Source organism: Protobothrops mucrosquamatus, unplaced genomic scaffold, assembly GCF_001527695.2.
Source record: "Protobothrops mucrosquamatus isolate PMUCROS unplaced genomic scaffold, P.Mucros_1.0 scaffold134, whole genome shotgun sequence".
In the NCBI taxonomy this organism is placed as follows: Eukaryota; Metazoa; Chordata; class Lepidosauria; order Squamata; family Viperidae; genus Protobothrops; species Protobothrops mucrosquamatus.
In genome coordinates this window covers 284,025-305,851 of record NW_015386501.1, presented here as the reverse complement: position 1 = coordinate 305,851, position 21,827 = coordinate 284,025, and the positions used below count along the sequence as shown (strand labels likewise).

Below are 21,827 nucleotides of genomic sequence, written 5' to 3'. Positions count from 1 at the left end.
ACGTGAACAGGAGGGCAGCAGTCTTCTCAGAGGCTTAGACAAGGCTTGCATAGGGATGTTCTCCAGATTATGTGGGTGAAGCAAGGTTTGCCAAGAGATTTTGAGTTAAATTTGTTCTTCACACAAATATCAAAACAATCTGACTATTGTATCTCATTTATGCCTAATACCTATGCTGTCATCCAATTTACTTGGTAGAGAATATCAGAAAGAACAAGATTTAACTTAATTTTTTAAAAACTATATATTATGTTGTCTATTTTTCTATTGTCTAATGAATAAATTGCTAGAATTCCCAGAGGAATTGTTGTCTTACTAGAAAACAAAGAATTGTGGTTAATAGATATACATTCACTAGTAGATATAAAATGCACCTAGTTCTGTGGATTTACCACAGTATTAAAGCAAACATGCTTTAATTAATGCCTACCAAAAGAATAGCATAATAGAAGCTTTTAACATTTAAAAAGCTGAACTACATTTTGATCTGAGACAAAGTACTGTACTGCATAAGCATAGCCACATATTAGTTTGAGGAACCAAATATTGCATTTTTCTTTTTCAAACAGAAATAATTTACAGAGCTGTATGTAATATATAATCTGAATTACTAGGTTGACATAAAATATATTTTCAATTTTTTATTGGGAATTTCATTTAAAAAATTGGGTAATATGTATGGACTGTGTGTGCATATGCTAATATTTAAGATATTTCAAAACTGTGTAGAAATGAAAACAAAAAACAGGTATAATAATTTTGTAATATCCATTTAACAACATTATCCAGATCATTGTCAGCCGTTAAGCTCTGGAATTAGAATACAGCAGAAACCTTGGTTCAAATATTAAGGAAAATGACAGGTTTCTATTATATTGTTTTGGCATAGTACGATGCTCTGATTAGCTAGCCATTGGTACTACTTGATTCCATTTATTAAAACAAGAATAAAGTAGGCTCCGTTCATAAATGAATTGCAAAGTTAGACTGAGATTCATATAAAATATGCATGATTACAAATACTAGTGTCCTGCTAAAATTCTTCAATTATATCTATGCTTGCATTCTGATATTGAAATAGTTGGTGCACAGAAATTGAAAGGAAATTAATAAAAGTTTACCATATTTAGTAATTGCAACAATAATCTATGACTTAAATCAGGCCAGGCCAGATATAAAATAAATTAAAAAACAAGATTAAATAACTTGCAACTAGCTAATCCGTAGTTAGGAAATTTTGGGAGTACCGAATAAAGAATATTCAGAAAAAAATAAAACATATTAGAGAAAACTATTTCATAGTGCTGTATACTTACAACACAGAATAAGATAAAAGGAATTCAGTACTAATTTTTAGGCAGGTTTCTGTATACAGTTTAAAGCACGTAAGAGGGGAAATAGTTTCTTCAACCATTATATAAAGAATGGTAACTGGAAGTAAAAGATCCATGTTAATTATTTTATACCATTCATTTATCAAGTTGTAGCCACAACAATCCCGTACCAAATCTCAAACTATCCTGTGCATTTATCTGATACTTTCAGTCATGGCTTGACTTACCTGAAGCTGCCAGAGCAACTAATCTTTCCCACTGCAGATAAAATGCCCAGGAATTGGGAAAGCATTGACTGGAAATACATAGATTCCTCATCTTTTTTCTCTCTAAGTCATTAAATCAGCTGTATTTTTGCATTTCTTAACGGGCTATTGAAATTTGATGTATCTATGGGCAAAGCTAGATGATCACTAGATCATCCAGCTAGAAAAAAGAAGAATTGGGGAGAGATGATAGCACAATTCCAATATTTGAGAGGCTGCCACAAGAAGGAGGGGATCAATTTATTTTCCAAAGCATCAGAAGGCAAGACAAGAAATAACGGATGGAAACTAATCAAAGAGAGAAGCAACCTGGAATTAAGGAGACACTTCCTAACAGTTAGGTCAATTAACCAGTGGAATAGCTTGCCTTCAGACGTTGTGGGCGCTTCATCACTAGATGTTGTTAAGAAAAGACTGGACAACCACTTATCTGAAATGGTATAGGGTCTCATCTTGACCTCCAAGGTATCTTCCAGTTCTATTCTGATGAATTAATCATGGTGGAATTTTTCTGCATCAAAACTATTTAAAAAGTGACTACAGTAGTTATGAATTTAACATGTATAGCCAAATGTTGAGGCATTTGGTGCAGGGTTTTTTTTTTAAAGAAAAATGTTATTTCAATATATTATGCCATATAAACAATGGAGTAATTGTTGGCATCTGAGAATGAAATGGAAACTGTTTTTGTGGCTTTGATTAATGTAAAGGAGAAGGGGTTTTTTTAATGGAGTTTCTGCTAGAAAACAAAATAAATAAAAATAGTGATATTCTTCTTCAGAAAGTACAGAGCTAATGGGATGGCAAGAGATAAGTACAGATGACATGGGTTTGGGGAGGCAGAGATTATCACCTGAATTTTAATAGACGAAGTATCTCTACTTCTTCCATTTTTATATGAATGGCAAGTATGCATTTATTTCAGGCATCAGTCCATCCATTTACAGATAGTTCTAGTTTCAAGACTGATTCATGTGAATTCCATTTCTGATTTCCTCTGATAGCTCTCACAGCAGTTAGCACTAACTGCATATTGTTATAAAATGCATGATAGCTACCGAGAATATGCATGGGGTTGCAGAATTTTATAATAATAATTTATTGTTCATTTTGATCAAGTTTTCCCATTTGTTTTCATTTTACATAATGATCTGATGGTGTGGAAATAAGGGCTCCATTTCTCCCCATAATGAATATGCCTGACAGCTTTGTTGTTTACTGAAGTTACTGTATGCAGAACTGCTAATGATGATGAAGAGCGAACTACTCAGATTTGTATCAGAAGCATCATGAATAGTAGCACTTGGCTATCATATTACATGCACAATAAAAATATGTGATACTGAAACTTATTAAATGTAAACAGATATCAGTGCTTCACAAATGCTAGTAATAATTCACAATCAAAATATAAAATATGTAGGCTTCAACATAGGCTATCATATTGCCTCCATATAATTTGTTTTTCTGGAATCTCTTTAACCTAAATGAGCTTCTGCGTATGCTTAAACCAAGACACTTCAGCCATTCTAACTACACTTCTTACTGAAATAGCATAGAGGACCATAGAAGTTGCAATTTTGATATTCAGCTAAATTTCAGTTGGTGAGTCTCCTGGGCCAGTGAAAATCACACCACCTTAGGGATATACAAGTTGATGCAAAATCAATTGGTTTTCCTCCCAGTTGAAAGAATAGAGAACTACTCTTTCAGTTGGGAGTAAAACCAATTGATATGTCGCTCTCCTTTTTTTCACATTTTGCAGAAAAATTTAACATACCTGTTAGGTTTACCAGATCTGAGGGGCCTTGGAGTGGCATGCCAGAGGTCATATTCCTACAAGTTGTATCAGAATAAAAAAAAATGGGGAACACAGCTAAACTAATTTATAATTAAGTGTAATTAAATTAAAGCAATGTATCCCATTAATGTAAGCAATAGCAACATGCACTGCATCATTGCAACATTATAAAGTTACAGAGCTGAATTCTTTTCAGCTCTTGCTGGAATTACCATGGAATCAAATTAGTGCCTCTAACAAATTGATGAGGGAAGAAAATGAATTTTCTAGCAATTTTTGTTACACTGCTTGGGTAAAAGGTAGTAGGAACCTTGTTTTAAATAAGGTTAAAATAGATGTACAAAAAGTTTTAATTATAAGAAGAATGAGAGTCATTTCCATGATGATGCTCTATATACAAAAAAAAGAATGCTTAAACATACATAAATATATAAATAAGCATATATGATATAGTGGGCATATATGAGTTATCCTATCAATGAGGTATCCTTGTTCTCTTTTGAATTATTCTTCAAGCCCCCTGTGGTATTTGGCTAAATAAATTTCACAGTGCCATGTTTATTTTTATTTCTCTCTTCGCGCATCTTGTTTAGTTTTAGACAGGTTTTTAATTTTATTTACTATTTCAGCTAAAAAGACTTGTTTGATAGTTAAAAATGAGTGTACAGAATATATACATATTTTTAGAAATAAGCAAAATCAATCGAATCTTTCTATAAAATGCAGAGGACAGCCTGTTTTAATATTAATTTCTCCTCCAGAAATAGAATGGGATTTATTCATTGTACATTGTATTAATTCTGATTATATAACCCAACTATTTATCTTAAAAGTAGTTCAGTTAAAAGCATGTCTTGATAATCCTTTGGTTTTTAGTTTCAGACAAAAATGGTTACAAGTTTCAGAATTTGTTTAGAAACCATGAACTGAGAAGAATTTAGATTCAGTTTTTCTTCATAGCAGTGTATAAATATATGTAATTAGCCTTATACTTATCTGCATTAGAATCATTAGAAATGAAACCCCTTTTTAATCTGAATACTGTTCCCTTTTCAATGTCAGCCTGTTTCTGGACCAGTACAGAGCTAGCCTAGTGGATGCAATAAAGAGATTACTTCATCACAGTGTAAGTATGTTTCTATTTTCTCCTGAACATGGGCTTCAGAATAATTAGTCTGTGCACAGTGATTGAGAGAGTAATGGAATGGCAGGATTAACGTCATGTAATACTTTAATACTTATTATGTCCAACTTCAATTGAGTCTTCTAATCTATCAGATTCCTTCCTAATCATAAACTAGAAAACTTCTTATACTTGGCCTTCTGATAAGGAACACAGTGGGAAGTAAAATAAATGAAACCGCTTCAAAGATACTGGGAGATTATTTTTATCAAAGCATTTCTTGAGTATTTCCCTTTGATAACAATGTCTTCATATTAAAGTAACATTCTGATATTGAAAAATTTTTATGTTAGCTTCTGTCATGTGTAATCCCTTCAATAGTAACCTTTGTAATTATGTACAGTATTTATTTGTTACAAAGTGCTATTTTTACTGCAACTTATGCTAAATGAATTGTATAGTACAGTAATTTTGTAGAAAGTGAATAAATAATTCTGATATGTTAAAATGTTCTTTTATATCAAAACAAACCCTTTAATATCTTCATATCCCTATAGATGCAGAAGTTAAAATCTTAACCTGACCTAAAGATGGTTGGAAACCGATTCTGAATGTATGAAACACTTAGCAAATAAATGAATATGAAATACTGTATACTTTCAGTCTATGCTTAAAAGAAATTCTTCTGCTATTGCCAGAATAAAAACAGCTTAACCTTGTCAAAGCCATATTTGTGAAGTGAGATGAATAACAATAAATTAAAAACATCTTTTTATGAAGCGAGGCATTGCCAATCTCAACCACCAGGTCTAGTATATTATTGTTGTAGTTGTTTGTTGTACCTCAACAACTAAATAATAATAGTAGTATTTTTTTAAAAAAATGACTCTCCCAGCTTCTTTTCTTGACCTTCAACAGCTAGGTTGAACAGGAATCCAGAATATATGGAAATGTTAAAAGTCCAAATGCTAAAGGACTGCTTGTTTCAGGGAAAGTAAATTCTGAGGACCTACTAAAGGCACATACTCTGTAGTTCAATAGACAAGAAAATACTCATTCGAGTATTTTCTTGTCTATTGTTCTAATTTAACTTTATTTATATCCTTATCTGGAGATGATGATGTTCTCTGAACTACCAGAAGAATATACAGTAGTTCTTTGTTAATGACTACCTCTCTCAGTGACTGTTCAAATTTATGATAATGCTGAAAAAATAGATTTATGAACCTAAGGCTATAATAGCATACCTACAGTTATAGGTTCGTGATTTGGGTACTTAGCAATCAGTGGACATTTACAGTGGTTGCAGCATCCCACAGTGATGTGATTGCCATTTACAACCTTCACAGCTAGCTTCCAACAAACAAAATCATTGGGGAAGCCTGCAGTAAGTCACAAGTTCTAGTTACATGACATTGGGCTCAATGACTGCATTTAATGACCTCAATAGAAGTGACAGAAGTTGGGCATGGTCACATGTTTCACTTAATGACCATGCTACTTAGTGACAGGGTTGGTGGTCTGAATTGAAGACTTAAACTTCAATCTTCCACTGAACTTAGAAATAATTATTTCTGACTGGAAAAATAGTATTGTTTTCTGAACAGCTCATCATAGTGCAAGTCTTTGGTGGATGCATATAGAGCTGATAGAGTAATTTTGACATACTTGTATTGCAGAGTTTTACATTTGACAGGTCACTGAGAACTCCCTTCAAGTGGAAATTCTTGATCTCCTGAGTAGTATATCCTAAACCCTTTTGCTACCATCCATCCTTATAGAAAATCCAGGTCCTATAATCTGTGCACTGAGAATTCCTCTGTGACATCTGAGGCTAGCCAAACAATTCTCCCTATTGTTTGACAAAAGGCTATTCATTTCACAGAGGGCATAAAAACAGCGATTTTATTCATATTTAGTTCTGAGCATTAGTGAGATATTTGCCTCTATGGTCCTCAACTTGTGTTTTTCTACTATATCCGAGAATGAGCCAAAAATGTATTATCTATACTACAGTGTAATATTATGTTTAATTCATACTTGCGGTTTTCTCTAGAACACCTAAATATTTTCATTTTCCAGCATTATTCTTTATAGAACTATATCTTCCTCAGTAATCACTCCTGAAGAATTAATACTGCATTTGTGTTTTCCCAAAATGAATTTCATTTTGCCATTGTAACCTTTTGTTCATTTTTATATGCTTTTTTATGGCACTTTCCCTAAGTGAACAATTCAGTGCTTGCTATGCCCTTGCTTCAGGGACAATATACTGATAACATAGGATTTGTATTAGATCCTCCATTCTAGAGCAATCTCCAGGAAGATAGGAATGCCACCATCTCTTTGCATATGTCTCTAAATGTCCAGTTTTATAGGATTCTCCTAGAATTTTAGCAATAAGTAAGACCCAAATAATTTTGTAATAGAAGCAATAGTGGTGATCAAAATTCAAAAACTGCAATTTATGCAGCCATACCAGACTGATAAATCACATTAAACTTGGAAATCCAGTGCAAATAGAATAGTCAAAGTTTGATTAGCTGGAAGAGTAGGTTTATATTGAACTGAGCAAAAATCTTGTTAGAGGGTAGCTACCTTCAGATAAAACTTTTCAGGTTGATTTTATCTCTCACAAAAACAAATGGGCTCTGCAAAAGGCCTGGATGAATGGCACAGCGTGTATTTAGCTAAATCAAAGCACTTCCCAAGTCTTTCAGAATTCAATATTCCTTTAAATTATTTGAAAGTATGTTTTAGAATGCAGCAACAATCTTTGGTGGCTTTTGTGCAATACTAACCTAGCAAGATTTATTTATTTAGAGATGATATAATTTTAAGGAGCTACGATTTTGCCATGTAAGTGAGGTATAGTATTTAAAATTATACTTTAAAAATATTTCTTTGGTTTCTTAGCAGAAATCAGTTGGAAATCCCAAACTTGATGTTGGGCAATTTGTTGCCAAGTTTCAGTTATACAATCCTGGGGGTCCTGGGACTGGTAAAACTGATTTGGGAGCTGCTTGGAGCACAAGAATTGCCACCTATGGTCTATATGATCCAAGTGAAAACAATGTGTATCCTTCTGTTGACTTATAATTCCTGCCTTTGAATTCAGTGACGATTTTAAAAAAAGCTTTTTGCAGGGATTTTCTTACTGCATTATGAATCTATTATTTCTCCATAATGGAGCACTTCATACCAAAATGCACCAATAGGGAGACTTGCATTTTCTTGGTGCATTAAAGAGCACTGCTAAATACAAATTGAACCCATTATCAATATTGTTTCATTGTGAAAATCTGTATTGAAGCTTTTTTTCCCCCACGAGGCAACTGGACTTCCTTGTTTTCCTTTGAAGACATTTTGCTTCTCATCCAAGAAGCTTCTTCAGCTCTGACTGGATAAGAAGCAAAATGTCTTCAAAGAAAAACAAGGAAGTCCAGTTGCTTCATGAAAAAAAAAGCACCTTTGGGACAACCAAAGCACCTTTGGATGACTGAGAATCTCCATAGACATATTGAAGCAGTAGAAACATAGATATAGAGTGGTTAAATTTATTGGATTACATCCCAAATTTATGCCAAGAGAAGGATGCTCTGATCATGAGTTTTTCTACATTCTCTATTCCTTTCCAGTTCTGATCAAACTTTCAGGAATATTCGGGGTCCACAGCAAAGTCCTGATATGTAGCACATGGGACAATGATAGCAGACATTCATTGGAAAAAATCTGATGTAAATCCCTAAAGCAGAGGTAGGCAACCTTGGCTCTTTTATGACTGGTGGACTTCAACTCCCAGAATTCCTGAGCCAGCCACACTGAGGGGATAGGGAGAGGTTTCCAAGCTGAGCCAGGCTGGCTCAGAAATTCTGGGAGTTGAAGTCCACCAGTCATAAAAGAGCCGAGGTTGCCTACCCCTGCCCTAAAGCAAGCAAAGCACACATTATGCAAGACCCAGTTGTTTCTGTTACCCTTTCCTCTACTACTGCTCCTCTGTTCCTCATCCAAGATATTTTTTGTAATTCCCACAAACACTAGAAGAATATTTTCTGGTAGCTGTAATGGAAGGAGAAGTGTAGAAAATTCAATGTGAAAGCACATCCCATTTATACAGTTTTACATGCGACACCATTTATACAGTTACCTCAATTCTAACAAAAAATAAATATGACTATGGATCAATTTTCTTTACAGCTTATAGCGATTTCTTTAGCAACTTGATTTAATAGAATAATTGGACAAAATTCTGTGGAAAAGATAAAATAAATTTGGTAACAGTCAAGTGCAATTATTTATGTTTGGTAAAATTTACTTTCTAGCATATTTTTCAAGATTTTCCTGTTCCTATTTTTTTATACCTTTGTCCATTTTACTAATGTGTTAACAATTTTATCAATGTTATGTTACAATTTAAATAAAAACAAATAAATGTTCTTAATGTTTTAGGGGAAAGCTCTGATATTTGCTCCACTTAGAGGAAATACTCTAAACCAGTTCTGCAGTCTAGCTGAAAAGGCTGGTTTTTCTATCCAAAGACATGAAAATTATGATGAACACATCTCAAACTTCCACTCCAAGGTTAGTTTTCTGTTCATGGTAGATAACACTTTAATCCACATTGCATTTTGAAGAGATCATGGTTCTTTTGGCAGGTAACCTAAATGTTTGATTAAAGTAGTCATAGGTATGCTGCTTCTAAATAGCTATTTTTTGTATCTGATTATTTTGTGTGGAAGAGCCATCCTTTATCTTTGCATATCTAGAAGACTGAGACTTTGCTTCACCATTTCTTCAGAATTAATCTGTTCATTCATAGGGATCTAATTTAAAACATTCAGGTGTTTAATTTTGTTCATCTCATACGTATCTATTAAAAACAACTGTATATATTTGAGCCTGAAGCTTATGGCAATTAATTTTACTGAATATCAAAAAATGTGAAATTAGGAGGTGAATGTCTAATTGTGTCATATCATATTTTAAATTCACATTTGATTTATGGGTGGGTCAAATGGTAGCTTCAGATGGAATGATCTGACACAGAATGTTCAGGTTATAAGGCTATCTGTGTCTGATCTCTATATTACAATAGTTAGCCAAAAGCACCTGTCTAAATATGATTTTAAGCTTGTTTTCTTAAAGTGACTGTTCTCATTGTCCTTTTTTAAATCACATTTAGTGTAATAAAAGTATAGTGTTATGTTGCGTTGAAGACTTCATACTTCTGCTATCATGTCTCTCCTGGTCCTTCTCTTCACTAGACTAGCCATGCCCAGTTCCAGTAACCGTTCTTCATATGTTTTAGTCTACACTCTGCTAATCATCCTTGTTGCTCTTCTCTGCACTCTCTCCAGAGTCTCAATGTCTTTTTTTATAGTGTGGAGACCAAAATTGATTGCAGTATTCTAGGTGTGATCTTACTAAGGCTTTATAGAGTGGTATTAGTACCACACGTGATCTTGATTGAATCCCTCTGTTAATGCAATTTAGGATTGCAGTGCCTTTTTTGGCTGCCGCCGCACACTACTGGCTCATATTTAATTGATTGTTCACTAAGACTCCAAGATTCTATTAAGCCTGATTTCACCCAATCTATATGTGTACTTTTGGTTTTTCTTGCCTAAGTGTAAGATTTTACTTTTCTCTACATTGAATTTCATTTTGTTAGATAGGGCCCAGTGTTCAAGTCTGTCAGGATCCCTCTGGATCTTGAGCCTATCATCTAGAGTGTTGGCCATTCCTGCCAGCTTAGTGTCATCAGCAAATCTGATAAGTTCCCCTTCTATTCCCTCGTCTAGGTCATTTATGAAGATGTTGAAGAGTACTGGGCCTAGGAGAGAACCTTGTGGTACTCCACTGCTTACTTCCCTCCGTGTAGAATTAGTACCATTAAGGACTACTCTTTGAGTGCAGTTTGTCAGCCAGTTAAAAATCCATCGGATGGTGATACTGTCTATCCCACTATTTTTAAGCTTTCAAAGAAGTAGGTTGTGATCTACTTTGTCAAATGCCTTGCTGAAGTCCAAGTATACCATGTCCACAGAATTCTGCTGGTCCACCAATTTAGTCACTTGATCAAAGAATGAAATAAGGTTGGTTTGGCATGATCTGTTTTTAACAAACCCGTGCTGGCTTATAGTTATAACTTTGTTTGTTTCTAGATGATCGCAGATCTGTTTTTTGATTATCTTTTCCAGTATCTTCCCAGGTATTGATGTTAGGCTGATTGGTCTGTAGTTTCCTAGGTTTGTTTGTTTTTTTTCCTTTTTTGAAGATGGGAACCACATCAGCTCTTTTCCAATCCTCTGGTAGTTCCCCGGTGCTCCAGGAGTTTTGAAAGATATGGTACAGTGGTTCTGAGATGACCTCTTCCAGCTCCTTCAGAACTCTGGTGTATAGTCCGTCAGGTCCCGGTGATTTATGTTCATCAAGATCAGACAGGCGTTCTCTTACCATTTTTTTTTTGTTTATTGTGGCTTTTATTTCTAGTTTGTCTTTTTCAGTTATGTTTTTGGTGGGTTTGGCTATAATTTCTTTTTGCATGAAGAGCGATGCAAAGAATGAATTAAATAGCTCTGCTTTCTCTCTGCTGCCTGTTACTTCCTTGCCATCTTCTCTCTTTAGTGCAGCGGTTCTCAACCTATGGGTCGCGACCCCATTTGGGGTCGATCGAACATTTCACGGGGGTCGCCAAGCAAGGCTGTCCGCCATTTTTTTCCCTTTTCCGGCGGGTGCCTTACCTCTCTTGAGCTGGGCCAGCTGGTGGTCGGCCTGCTCCGTCTCTGCCGCTTGCCAGCTACGCCTCGGCCGGTGCAGGGGGCGGAACCACGCATGCGCGGCGCTCCCGGGCATGGAAAGTACTCGACTTACGACCGGTTGGGTCCTCGACGTACGACCGGTTTAGTCCTCGATTTACAACCAATTGGGGGTCGCGGCATTAAAAAGGTTGAGAACCACTGCTTTAGTGGACCAACTGTTTCCTTGATTTTTTTTCTTGTTATTTATATGTTGAAAGAAACTTTTTTGTTATCTTTGATTTTTGTTACAAGTCTTTGTTCATTCTGAGCCTTTGCTTTCCTGACTTCATCTATGCAGATTCTGGCTATCTGCTGATTTATAATTCATATTTTCTACTTAGTTATTTCTCATTAATTGAAATTTAGCACTTCTATATATTATTTGTATTGTAAATAATTTCTGATCTTTGATGACAATTAAAAATTGATTTAATTTGAATAAATATAAATAAGAAATCTGAGAGGATAAATATTAAGAATAAAAAATAAAAACATAAAAGGAGAAATAAGTGTAAAGTAGGCTTACAGATTTGGGCCACAAAAATCCAATTAAACATTTCTGTGTCTCTTTGCTGCCATTTGTTGTCCATCCAGATTTTTATATTCCAGATCTGAAAACCCTAATGAATGAACAGAATAATTTTAAATATCTGTGCGTGAATTAAAAACATTGGAAGTGTCTAATTTAAATACCACATCAGAGTAACGAACTGAAATAATATAGGAATAAATCTCTTTTTCCCTCTCTTTTACTCATATACAAGACAATGCCCTTTCTCTCTAGTGTCTTTAGTATACTGTCTCCCTTCAGCTTAGTGCTGTATTGTGCTGTGCAAATATTCCAGCCTTGACCAAAAGCATTAGTTAATGCACTGTATAGATACTAACCCACAGAATTAGTGTTAATAAGCAATCATTCTTTACTAAGCTTGAAAGATATGACCTTTTTGGTCTTCTTTTAGGGAGAGAAATTCCCTGGAAAATTCAGATAATTCCTAGATACAGGGTGAACAGATTCTTTAAAAATGTTTGGGGCATCATCCCCCCCAAGTCATACTGAAAAACTATTGAGCTGCAGAGAATAGATCCGTCTTTCTCAAGCTTGGCAACTTTAAGATGTGTGGATTTCAACTCCAGAATTTCCCAGCCAGTCTTGGGAGTTGATGTTCAGGCATCTTAAAGTTACTAAACTTAAAAACATTGATATAGACACATAAATAACATGTATATAAAGCTGGAAATATTACATATTTGAGAGAATAACTGAACCGTGGCCAGCCGGGTACCTCCCCTTCAATAAATCTGCAATTATCCAGAGGATTGCAAAGAAATACATAGCTTTCTTGTCCATATATACTACTTTTTACTCATATAGTAAGTAAGCACACTAGTCACATTTATATTCCCTTTATGGATGCTTGGACTTTCTCTAGCACACTTAATTAGTATAATAATTAGTGGGTCAGCAAAATATTGTGGACATAGTATACTTAAATTTCAGTAAGGGATTTGACAAGGTAGACCACAACAATATCATCACCACGGATGGATGCTGACAAACCATACTCAGTGTGTAATCCTCAACAGAACTGCATCCACATGGAGGGAAGTAAGTGTTGAGGTACCTCAAGGTTTTGTCTTAGGCCCAGTACACTTTAATATCTTCAGAAATGATCTAGATGAGAAAATAGAAGGGGAACTCATCAAATTTGTAGATGACACTAAGCTGGCAGGAATAGTCAACATCCCAGAAAGATCTTGACAGACTTGAACATTGGGCCCTATCTAACAAAATGAAATTCAATATAGAAAAGAGTAAGGTTTTACACTTAGGCAAGAAAAACCAACTATATAGGTACAGACTAAGTGAAACTTGGCTCAATGCCAGTAACAGTGATTGGGATCTTGGAGTCCAAGTGGACAAACGTTTAAAAATGAGCCAATGGTGTGAGGCAGCTGCCAAAAAGGGCAATGCAATCCTAGGCTGTATTAATAGAGGGATAGAATCAAGATAATATGAAATATTAGTACCACTTTACAAAATTTTAGTGCGGCCACACTTGGAATGCTGCATCCAGTTTTGATCACCACAATATAAAAAAGATGGCGAGACTCTGGAAAAAGTACAGAGAAGAGCAACAAAGATGATTAGGGGGCTGGAGGTTAAAACATGAAGAACAGTTGCGGGAATTGGGTATTTCTAATCTAGTGAAAAGAAGGACTAGGGGAGACATGATAACAGTGTTTCAATATTTGAGGGGCTGCTACAAAGATGAGGTGGGCAAACTATTTTCCAAAGCACCAGAAGGCAAGACAAGAAACAATGGATGGAAACTAATCAAGGAGAGAAGCAATCTAGAACTAAGAAGAAATTTCCTGACAGTGAGAACAATCAAACAGTGTAATTGCTTGCCGTTAGAAGTTGTGGGTGCCCCATCACTGGGGCTTTGAAAACAGACTGGAGAGCCATTTGTCTGAAATGGTATAAGGTTTCCTGCTCATGCAGATGGTTGGACTAGATCAGAGGTCCCCAACCTTTTGGGCACCAGGGACCAGTTCCCTGGAGAGAGGTTTTTCTGTGGACCAGAGGGTGCGTGGTTTTGTGTGCTGCCTGCATTTCACAAATGGGGCTTTGCTTGTTTGTGTGGACCAGTTGCTAGCATACTAGGTGCGGTACTGGTCCATGGACCGGGGGTTGGAGACCCCTGGACAAGATGACCTCCAAGGTCCCTTCTAACTCTATTATTCTGTTATCTAATAAGCACTTCTGAGCCTTCCCCTATCTAAAAGGAAGTAGATCAACATGATTTTCCCTCTTTAACCATTCCATTTTTCTCCTTTGCTACCACCATTGATCTTAAAACAGCAATGTGACTAGTAAGTAGCACTGTCCATCCATATCTTCCCGAGAGCCTTTTAAAAAAGGAAGGTAGACTGCATATACCAATATGTAAAATAATAAAAAAGTAGTCTCAAGACCTGAGAATCTTTCTTCAGGTAATATATCACAGAACCTTTCCAGAGTATCTGCTAACTCTTATGGACCAGAATGGCAATGTCTACAGCATCTTTAAGAGAAAGTAATGACAAACAAGAGGGGCCTCCTGGAGTTGTTGTTAGAGTGGCTACAAGATCTGAGTGACTTTTTTAACTGTATTTTAATGCTGGGAGTGCTGTGTCATTGTAACAGAGCAGGAGTGGTGGCTTAAAAGAATAATAAAATAGGCTCATGGGGGATTGAAAGAATTATACAAATTCCCTATTTTCCAAGTGATTCACCTGGATGCGTAATTGCTATGGAGCTGATGATGGGAGATGCCTTGGGTCACTCTTGAGCAAAATCTTTCTGATAATTTGCAAGAATAAACTCTGGGTTTGGGACATTCATTAACATTTCAGGCACGAATCCGGATCTATTCATTTTTTTGTTTTGTTTTCTGCTGCCTCATACATGGTGGTGCAATGTTGATTGAAAGGTGGGTTGTAATAGTTTCCTTAGTTCTCTCTTCCTCATTGTATGGCCCAACATCCCAGAGGCACAGAAGTTCACATTCCCCTTTCTTTCTTCTTCCGGGTCTAAGGAATATGGAAGAACAGAGAACCATTTTGAGAATATGGAAGTACAGGAATATGGAAGTACAGTTTCCTATTTAAGAGGCGAATTCTTCACTGCTGCTTTACTTAGACTTGGGAGATCAAGAAAATTAGTAGAGGATATCACCATAGCTCTATCATGTTAAGCTTCACATGAGTTTCTTTTCTTTTTTCAATCTTAAACAGCCCCTAAGGCACAGGGAAGACAGGGAGCTGGCACACAGCCTGTCCTCGCAATGGGCAATTATTTCTTTCTGCTTTACCATGTGTTCAGGTGCTAGCTAAGTGCTGCCCTGTGTTAAAGGCTCAAGAGGTGTTTTTTTAAAAAATTGAATTAAGTCTGTCAGAAGAATTTTGCAAGCTCTTCTCCCCGTTTTAAATCATAGTCTAAACCAGACAATCAGTAATCAAAAGCAGCTGTACAATATTTCACATTGGGGACACTATGTGGGATGCATAGTTAGAAAACAATTTCCTCAGGCAGTTTCGGGCCTTGATGCTATTCTTCATTTGCCTCTGATCAACTCCATGTTTAAAGAACATGACAAAATAATTGTGTTCCAACTATGTTAAATTTTCCTGTGGATAGTGCATAGAATGGTGGATGGAATCGTATTGTAAAAATACTTTTGAGGAATTACACGAGAAACTAGAACAGGAGTACATTGTGAATTAGGAAGAAAATAGCTACTTGGGCACCAACCATCCTCTTTGGTGCAGAACAAAATAGAAGGCAGTAGGGTGGTGTTTGGTATCAAATTGTTGATAGAAATATTGTTGCATTTCTAGGACAGCAAAAATAGAAGACAGGTGTTCGTTTGGTACCATGTGTTATGTGACTAATAATGGGCTGCATTTAATTTGGTGGATCACACATTGAGCTACACCAATTCCCAGTTCCTCCTACAGTAGGAGAGGCTCTGAAGAACTGTATCAATCTCAGATATATTCATTCTTCAGAGCAAGCAAATTCAGTGTCAGCAAAGGTATTCTGAAATAATGGCACCAGAGAAGTAATTGTATGACACTGGCTTCCATGGACATTCCTGCTAGCTTCCACTCTTCTCCCTAGTGCCCCATGCAACATATCTCTCAAACTCCCAGCATTGTTCCTTGCTGATAATTAAGCAGGTGATACAAAGGGGGACACCTGCTATTTATGGTAGAGAAAACCATTGAAAGTACCTAGTCAGGAGACGCATCCTCTCCAGAGCTCAGATGACACGATTAAACCTTAATCACAAATAGCTGGATCAGCCACCAGCCCCACCCCACTCCACTCCAGGGTAGGAAAGTGGGCTTAAGCCATCCAATGCCATTCACATGCATGGTCCTTTTGTTGTTTTTGAGAATCATGAAATGCTACCCTTTGAGGAAAAAGTACAGGAAAATTCATGGGCATATATAAATCATAAACTTTATGTTCAGAGATTAATGAATTATGTGTTAATTTATTTACTTTATTAATCAAATTTATATTATCTCACAAAAACGAAAGTTTCTTGTATGAGTCTTGTTTTTTTATTCTTCCAGAGTGGCTGAAAGGGATAACTTAAAAAGAATTAAAATCAGAACATGGGGCCTGGACAATTTTCTCTACCCCTCCAAAACAAACAAAAAAAAAACAAAAAAACCTCTGAGTATGTTTAAACGTCATTCAGAAAAGTTGCTAGGAGTATATTCTTCAGTAACTAGATCCTTCATAACAGAATAATTAAACAAGAAAAATGTCTCTTAAGTGTCCTCCATTACTGATAAATGCTAATAAAGTGATTTTTCACCAATTTATTTCAAACAGTCTCAGTGAATTTCATGCATTTTCCTTCCACATAAAGGATATAGAGTTGCCTTATGAGTCACTATGCAGTATACAGTGATTGATTGTTGTATTGATGTATATTTTAGTCAGTACATTGCGTATAGTTTGAAAGAGCTTGAAACAAAAAAGCCACTCCTTTTGGATTAAGATAGAGCAACACAAACAATTACACAGTAAATAACAATAGCATTCAGCAGTTGAGGCCGTACAGCAATGTGCAAGAATGGAAGAGGGTTCAGGCAAAGATGTATTGGCTGAAAATAGAGATACTGCAAACTTTATATGGTTGGCTATCAAACTGTTTTTCCCAAGCTCAGTTGCAAATATTCCCCATCCTTCTGGGTCAGTAGTTAGTTTTCTCGTAAACTGATGATGGCTGATATACCTACTTTTTGGGATTTTCTTCTTTCTTCTTCCAAGAGGGAAAAAAAGGTGGTGGGGGGCGGTCTTTCCAATTGCGAGGCTGCTGAGTTGACTGTAACCTTCGCTTTTATTTGCTGGATTTATGTGAAAAGTTTGGTGGTTAAGTAGGATCATGCTTTCTGGTTGCATATCCAAGCCTCATCTTTTCCTCGGACCTGTTTTCTCCCAAATGAAGGAGAGGCATTTTCCTTTTGGCTCCGTGTTATCCTCTTATCCCTACTGTTTTGGAATAGAGCGTAACCAGCTGGAGAACTGTAAGAAGCCTGATAATGCAGCTATTTTCTGCTGTCCCATCTTAATCTTGTTACACAAATGGTTGTGAAGAGATTCATGAATTTTAATTTTTCCCTCTGCATTAGTGCTTCATGTCACTCATCCACAGCTGCCTTCTATGGCGAGTTATTCACCCCTCCTCTTAGAAGAGGGGGAAAAATTAGTTACAATCTTGACAGTAGTGCAAGTAACAACAATATAAAAAAAAAATCCACAGATTTAGGCAACCACCCATGAAGCTGATTAACAGGCAGTGATCAGGAGGAACAGCTTTGCCTCTTAAACTTTTCACCTCTCATTGTTAGCTGTGAAATTTTATTTCCGTTTCAAAAAACAAGCCTGTAATCAAAACTGGCCCTATACTTTCTGCTTGTGCTTTTGTTAAAAACTATACACACACCCTTTCCCCGAGTTGGGTTTCGCAGTGCATCATTCTCACACTAACTTCTGTAATATTTTCTTAATAATTAATACATAAAAAAAATAAGGAGATGCAGGTTATGCTCCTTTGCCAAATATACATTGTAAACTGGGTATGAAAGATCCAATATTTCCCTTCTCCTGAAATAATTAACAAAAATATAGGGCTGAGGGTAGCATAGATTCATGTTATAACAGGGACAAAGCAACGTCGGGATGGTTTTCTAAACAAAAGCAAAGGCTGAGGGTGAGGCTGTGGTAGGAGAGCAGAATGTGATGTCAAAAGAATAGTTATATTGCCTTTCTCCTTATCTATTTGAAATACCACATTACGAGTGGCTAGTGCTTATAATGTGTCTGGTGTGCGGTTAATAATTGTGGCTACTGTAAAGGGTAAACAGTATGAATTCCGCTCCCGTTGCTGCTGTTCACCCTGTGGGTCTGAGTGTGTTACATCCAATTAGGAGGGAAAGCATAATGCTACCAAGAGTGGCCATATAATTTATTTCAGTTCTCCTAGGCCTCTCTTGCTCTCCTCCCTCTTCTTGCCTCCAAAATTGAAAAATTGTTTTATTCACAATTTGCTTTTAGTTGCTCGTGCAATTCAAAGGGTGGGCTTATGAGGTTTTTTTTTCCCCGTTTCATAAAATTACAATAATTAATTGGGCTCAGAAGTGCAACCATGATGTGCGCAATAACACTCTACATAATATTCTGGACTGAAGCATATGCACTGTTTACAAATGCTTCTGTGTATGCATATATGAGTTCAATAATGTTATGTTTCCAATGCACTTACGATTGGATAACAGGTTGCAGTAATACATGCCTTTGTGGCATTTATTTGTTTAACATCCCCCTGCTAATCTGGAATAGTGAAGCCGGGTCTGGGTTGTGTTTAAACTCTGCAATGGAGCCTTTGGGCTGGCCACCAGAGGTCACTAGAGAATTCAGGTTAAAAGAGACGGGGAGGGGGGCAGACCAGATCTGCTGCATTCCTAAAGAAGAACAATTTTTTTTCCTTATGGGCTTACAAGATATTATTTCTGGATGTAGGTTAGTGAAGCTGCTGACCCAAGACACATCAGGGTAGAGAAGATTATGAGCAATAGGAATGGCCATTTGAAGTTTACTCCTCAAGGAAATGAAGTTTCCTTTCTAAAAAACAGACCTTAAGATGCAACTGGGGAAAACTTTGAACTGGATATTATTTTGTACGCTTTTTTTAAAAAAAAAATTTCTTCATTATTATTATTATCATCAACAACACTTATAACAATGGAGTATTTTTGGTCCTTCAAGAGATCATTTGGAATGTGTCCCATGAAAATTCATGCCACACACCCACACACCAAAAAAAAAATCAGTTAATTTCTGGTATACCAACATTTTGGTGTTTGCAATGCCATTTTAATCATCAGCCACTAAGAATAACATTACCTGAACAATAAGTTGGATATTTAAATAATATTTAAATTAATGAACCATTTTATTCACATAGAACTCCTTGTGCTAATATTAGAGAACCAAATTTGTCATTGTTCACATGACTGAGAATTTGGAGAGATTAATAATTGTTGTTGGGAAAATTGCACTACTCATAAATGGAAAATTATTCCTCAGAATTAAACAATAGGACATTGGTAAATTCCTGTTTATATAATGGCTGAAAAGAAATGCCAGAAGCTATTTCGAATATATAATATTCTAGTATACATATGTACACTAGAGTATTACATATTAAATATTATATATTAAAGAAAAAAGGAGCACTACTTCATATTCTTTGCCTCCTATCTTTCAGTTTAGTGTTGCCTTCCTCCCTCTGTAAACACACACAAGGAAATTGTTTCAGTGAAGTCATTTTAAATGTTAAGATGACTTGATTTTCATCTGGATAGCTTCTTGAATTCAGTAGTTTGTGTCTATAGAAAATATATGCCAAATTCAACTACTTGGTAATTAAGTTTTCACTGGAGAGCTGCCTAAATGAATACCGTACTTGTTTTAAGAATACATGTTACATTGCGCTGAGTTATAGAGTTCACATAATCTTTGTTCTTGTTGCTAAGAATACACTGAACTATTCTGTGTTCAAAGAGAGACAAGTTTGAATTACTATGCAAAACTACTTAAGTTTGTTAGCTGTTGATGATCTCAGTGTTTTATCAATCATAAATATAAAGCTTTATTCTTTAGGAGACAGTTTAGCTTTCATTTATCTGTATATTTCAGACGAACCACATTTACCCCACTGCATGATATTTTCTCACTAGCAATTTTAATTACAGTTATAAAAAATGAAAATGAAAATTATGTCTAATGTTTATTTTCTCATTTGATACCCACTCATCCAACAACAAAAACAAACGTACCAACAAAGATTATGTTTTTATGATTAAAACAAATTGACTGTTGCTTTGTTTCTTTATTTGCAGCTGAAAAAAGAAGAAAAAGATATTTATGATCCAAATCTCCACTACCCATTTTTTCTTGTTTTAACCAAAGAAGGATAGAATATGGGAAGACAATATTTTTATTACAAAATAGAATGTATTTATGTAATGATTTCATGGGAAAGGTAAACTCTGAGCAATGTAGAGTTGATCACTCTAAAACTATGGGTCCATTGCATTAAAAAGAGAGCTGAAAGTTTCAAGAGCTCTATTTCCCTTCCTTTGTGACTGTCATTTCGCACATGATTTCTTCATTGTGACAAAAATGGGGTTTTTTTTTCTGTTGTATCTGGAAAAATGTGTTTGACCAACTGCAAAATGCTAAAGGATGTATTGTTCAAGTAAGTGAAAAAAACAGATACTGGTATCTATCCAACATTTGAGACCATATCATATGGTATTCTAGGAAGATTTCATCTTATTTTTACCATTACCCCTTAGGCTATTTTTTTAAATTTACTTTTTGGGTTTTCTTTTCAGAGTGAAATTTTTCAAACTCAGTTTATGATTTTTTTTTACAACAGGATTTGGGATTTTGGAGTTTTATTGTTGAGTTTTTATTTGGGGGGGTGTTTGTCCTCTCAGTAGATGTCTCAGAAATTATTGCTTCAAACTAAAGCTTCATAAACTGACCATTTGTCCTCTGGACACAATGGGTTGGCCAGCCCTCTGCTCCTCCTCTCCAATTATGTGTGATTAGTCTCAGTGTGTTGTGTCAAGAAGGGGGAGTGTGCTGAGTACTTATTATCTGTTTAGGTACAAGAAGAGTGCTCTGACTATGAATGAAAAGTGAGTCTTTATCAGTCCTGAAATCTAACTGCAACTGTTTCCTATACTTGCTATTAAAAAATAGGTCCTTGTTGGAGAAATGTTGGGTGCTGTAGCAATTGTGGTCTTTCCTTTGCTCCCTCACTCCTCCAAAATATCACCTAACATTGGCCATAGCCCACATTATTTCATTAACATTTTTGTCCCAGAAGCAATACATAACTTTCAAAGCCTAAGACAAAAACTATTTGGATTTGTTTTCTTGCTGGTTTAAAAAACACTTTTTTGGCATTCTAAGAAGTTTATCATCTCATTTTTAAAAAACCGTTTTTAGAAGTATCTGGGGAAAAAAAATCAAATGGTATTATACTTCATGCTGTGCTTGATTGCAAGGTATATGAAAATAAAATAATTACCCCTGAATTGTTGCTTCTCTTCTCTGGTTTAATAAGTTGCACACAAACTCCCATGCCCTTCCATCTTTCCCTCAAATGCATTTCTTTACCACCAGTTTACATGTCCTTGTATTCCACACTTTTTTAATGCTCCATTAGAGCACCTATATGGATCACAGAAGGCATAGGTCAAATTGCAGTTAGATCATACATTTCTTTCTCACAAAAACCTGAATTGCAATGCCAAGTGATGGGCTAACATCACAATAACAGCAATTTATTCCTCTTTTGATAAAACAGCAGTCTATTCTCAGTGTTGGATAAAGACCAGGGCAATGCAAACCAGCCATTTATC

At 35.8% G+C, this 21,827-nt stretch overlaps 1 protein-coding gene across 1 annotated transcript in view; it reads left to right on the top strand.

Annotated features, from left to right (window-relative positions):
- The window catches only part of LOC107284951 (calmodulin-lysine N-methyltransferase), a 32,597-nt gene extending 12,189 nt beyond the window's left edge, over positions 1-20,408 (top strand). Inside the window, exons 3-5 of the mRNA XM_015813082.1 lie at positions 4,464-4,527; positions 8,974-9,105; positions 20,292-20,408. Coding sequence (XP_015668568.1) covers positions 4,464-4,527; positions 8,974-9,105; positions 20,292-20,369 — 274 coding nt within the window. The 3' untranslated portion in view covers positions 20,370-20,408. The remainder of the gene's footprint in view (positions 1-4,463; positions 4,528-8,973; positions 9,106-20,291) is intronic.
- Positions 20,409-21,827: the final 1,419 nt, after the last annotated feature.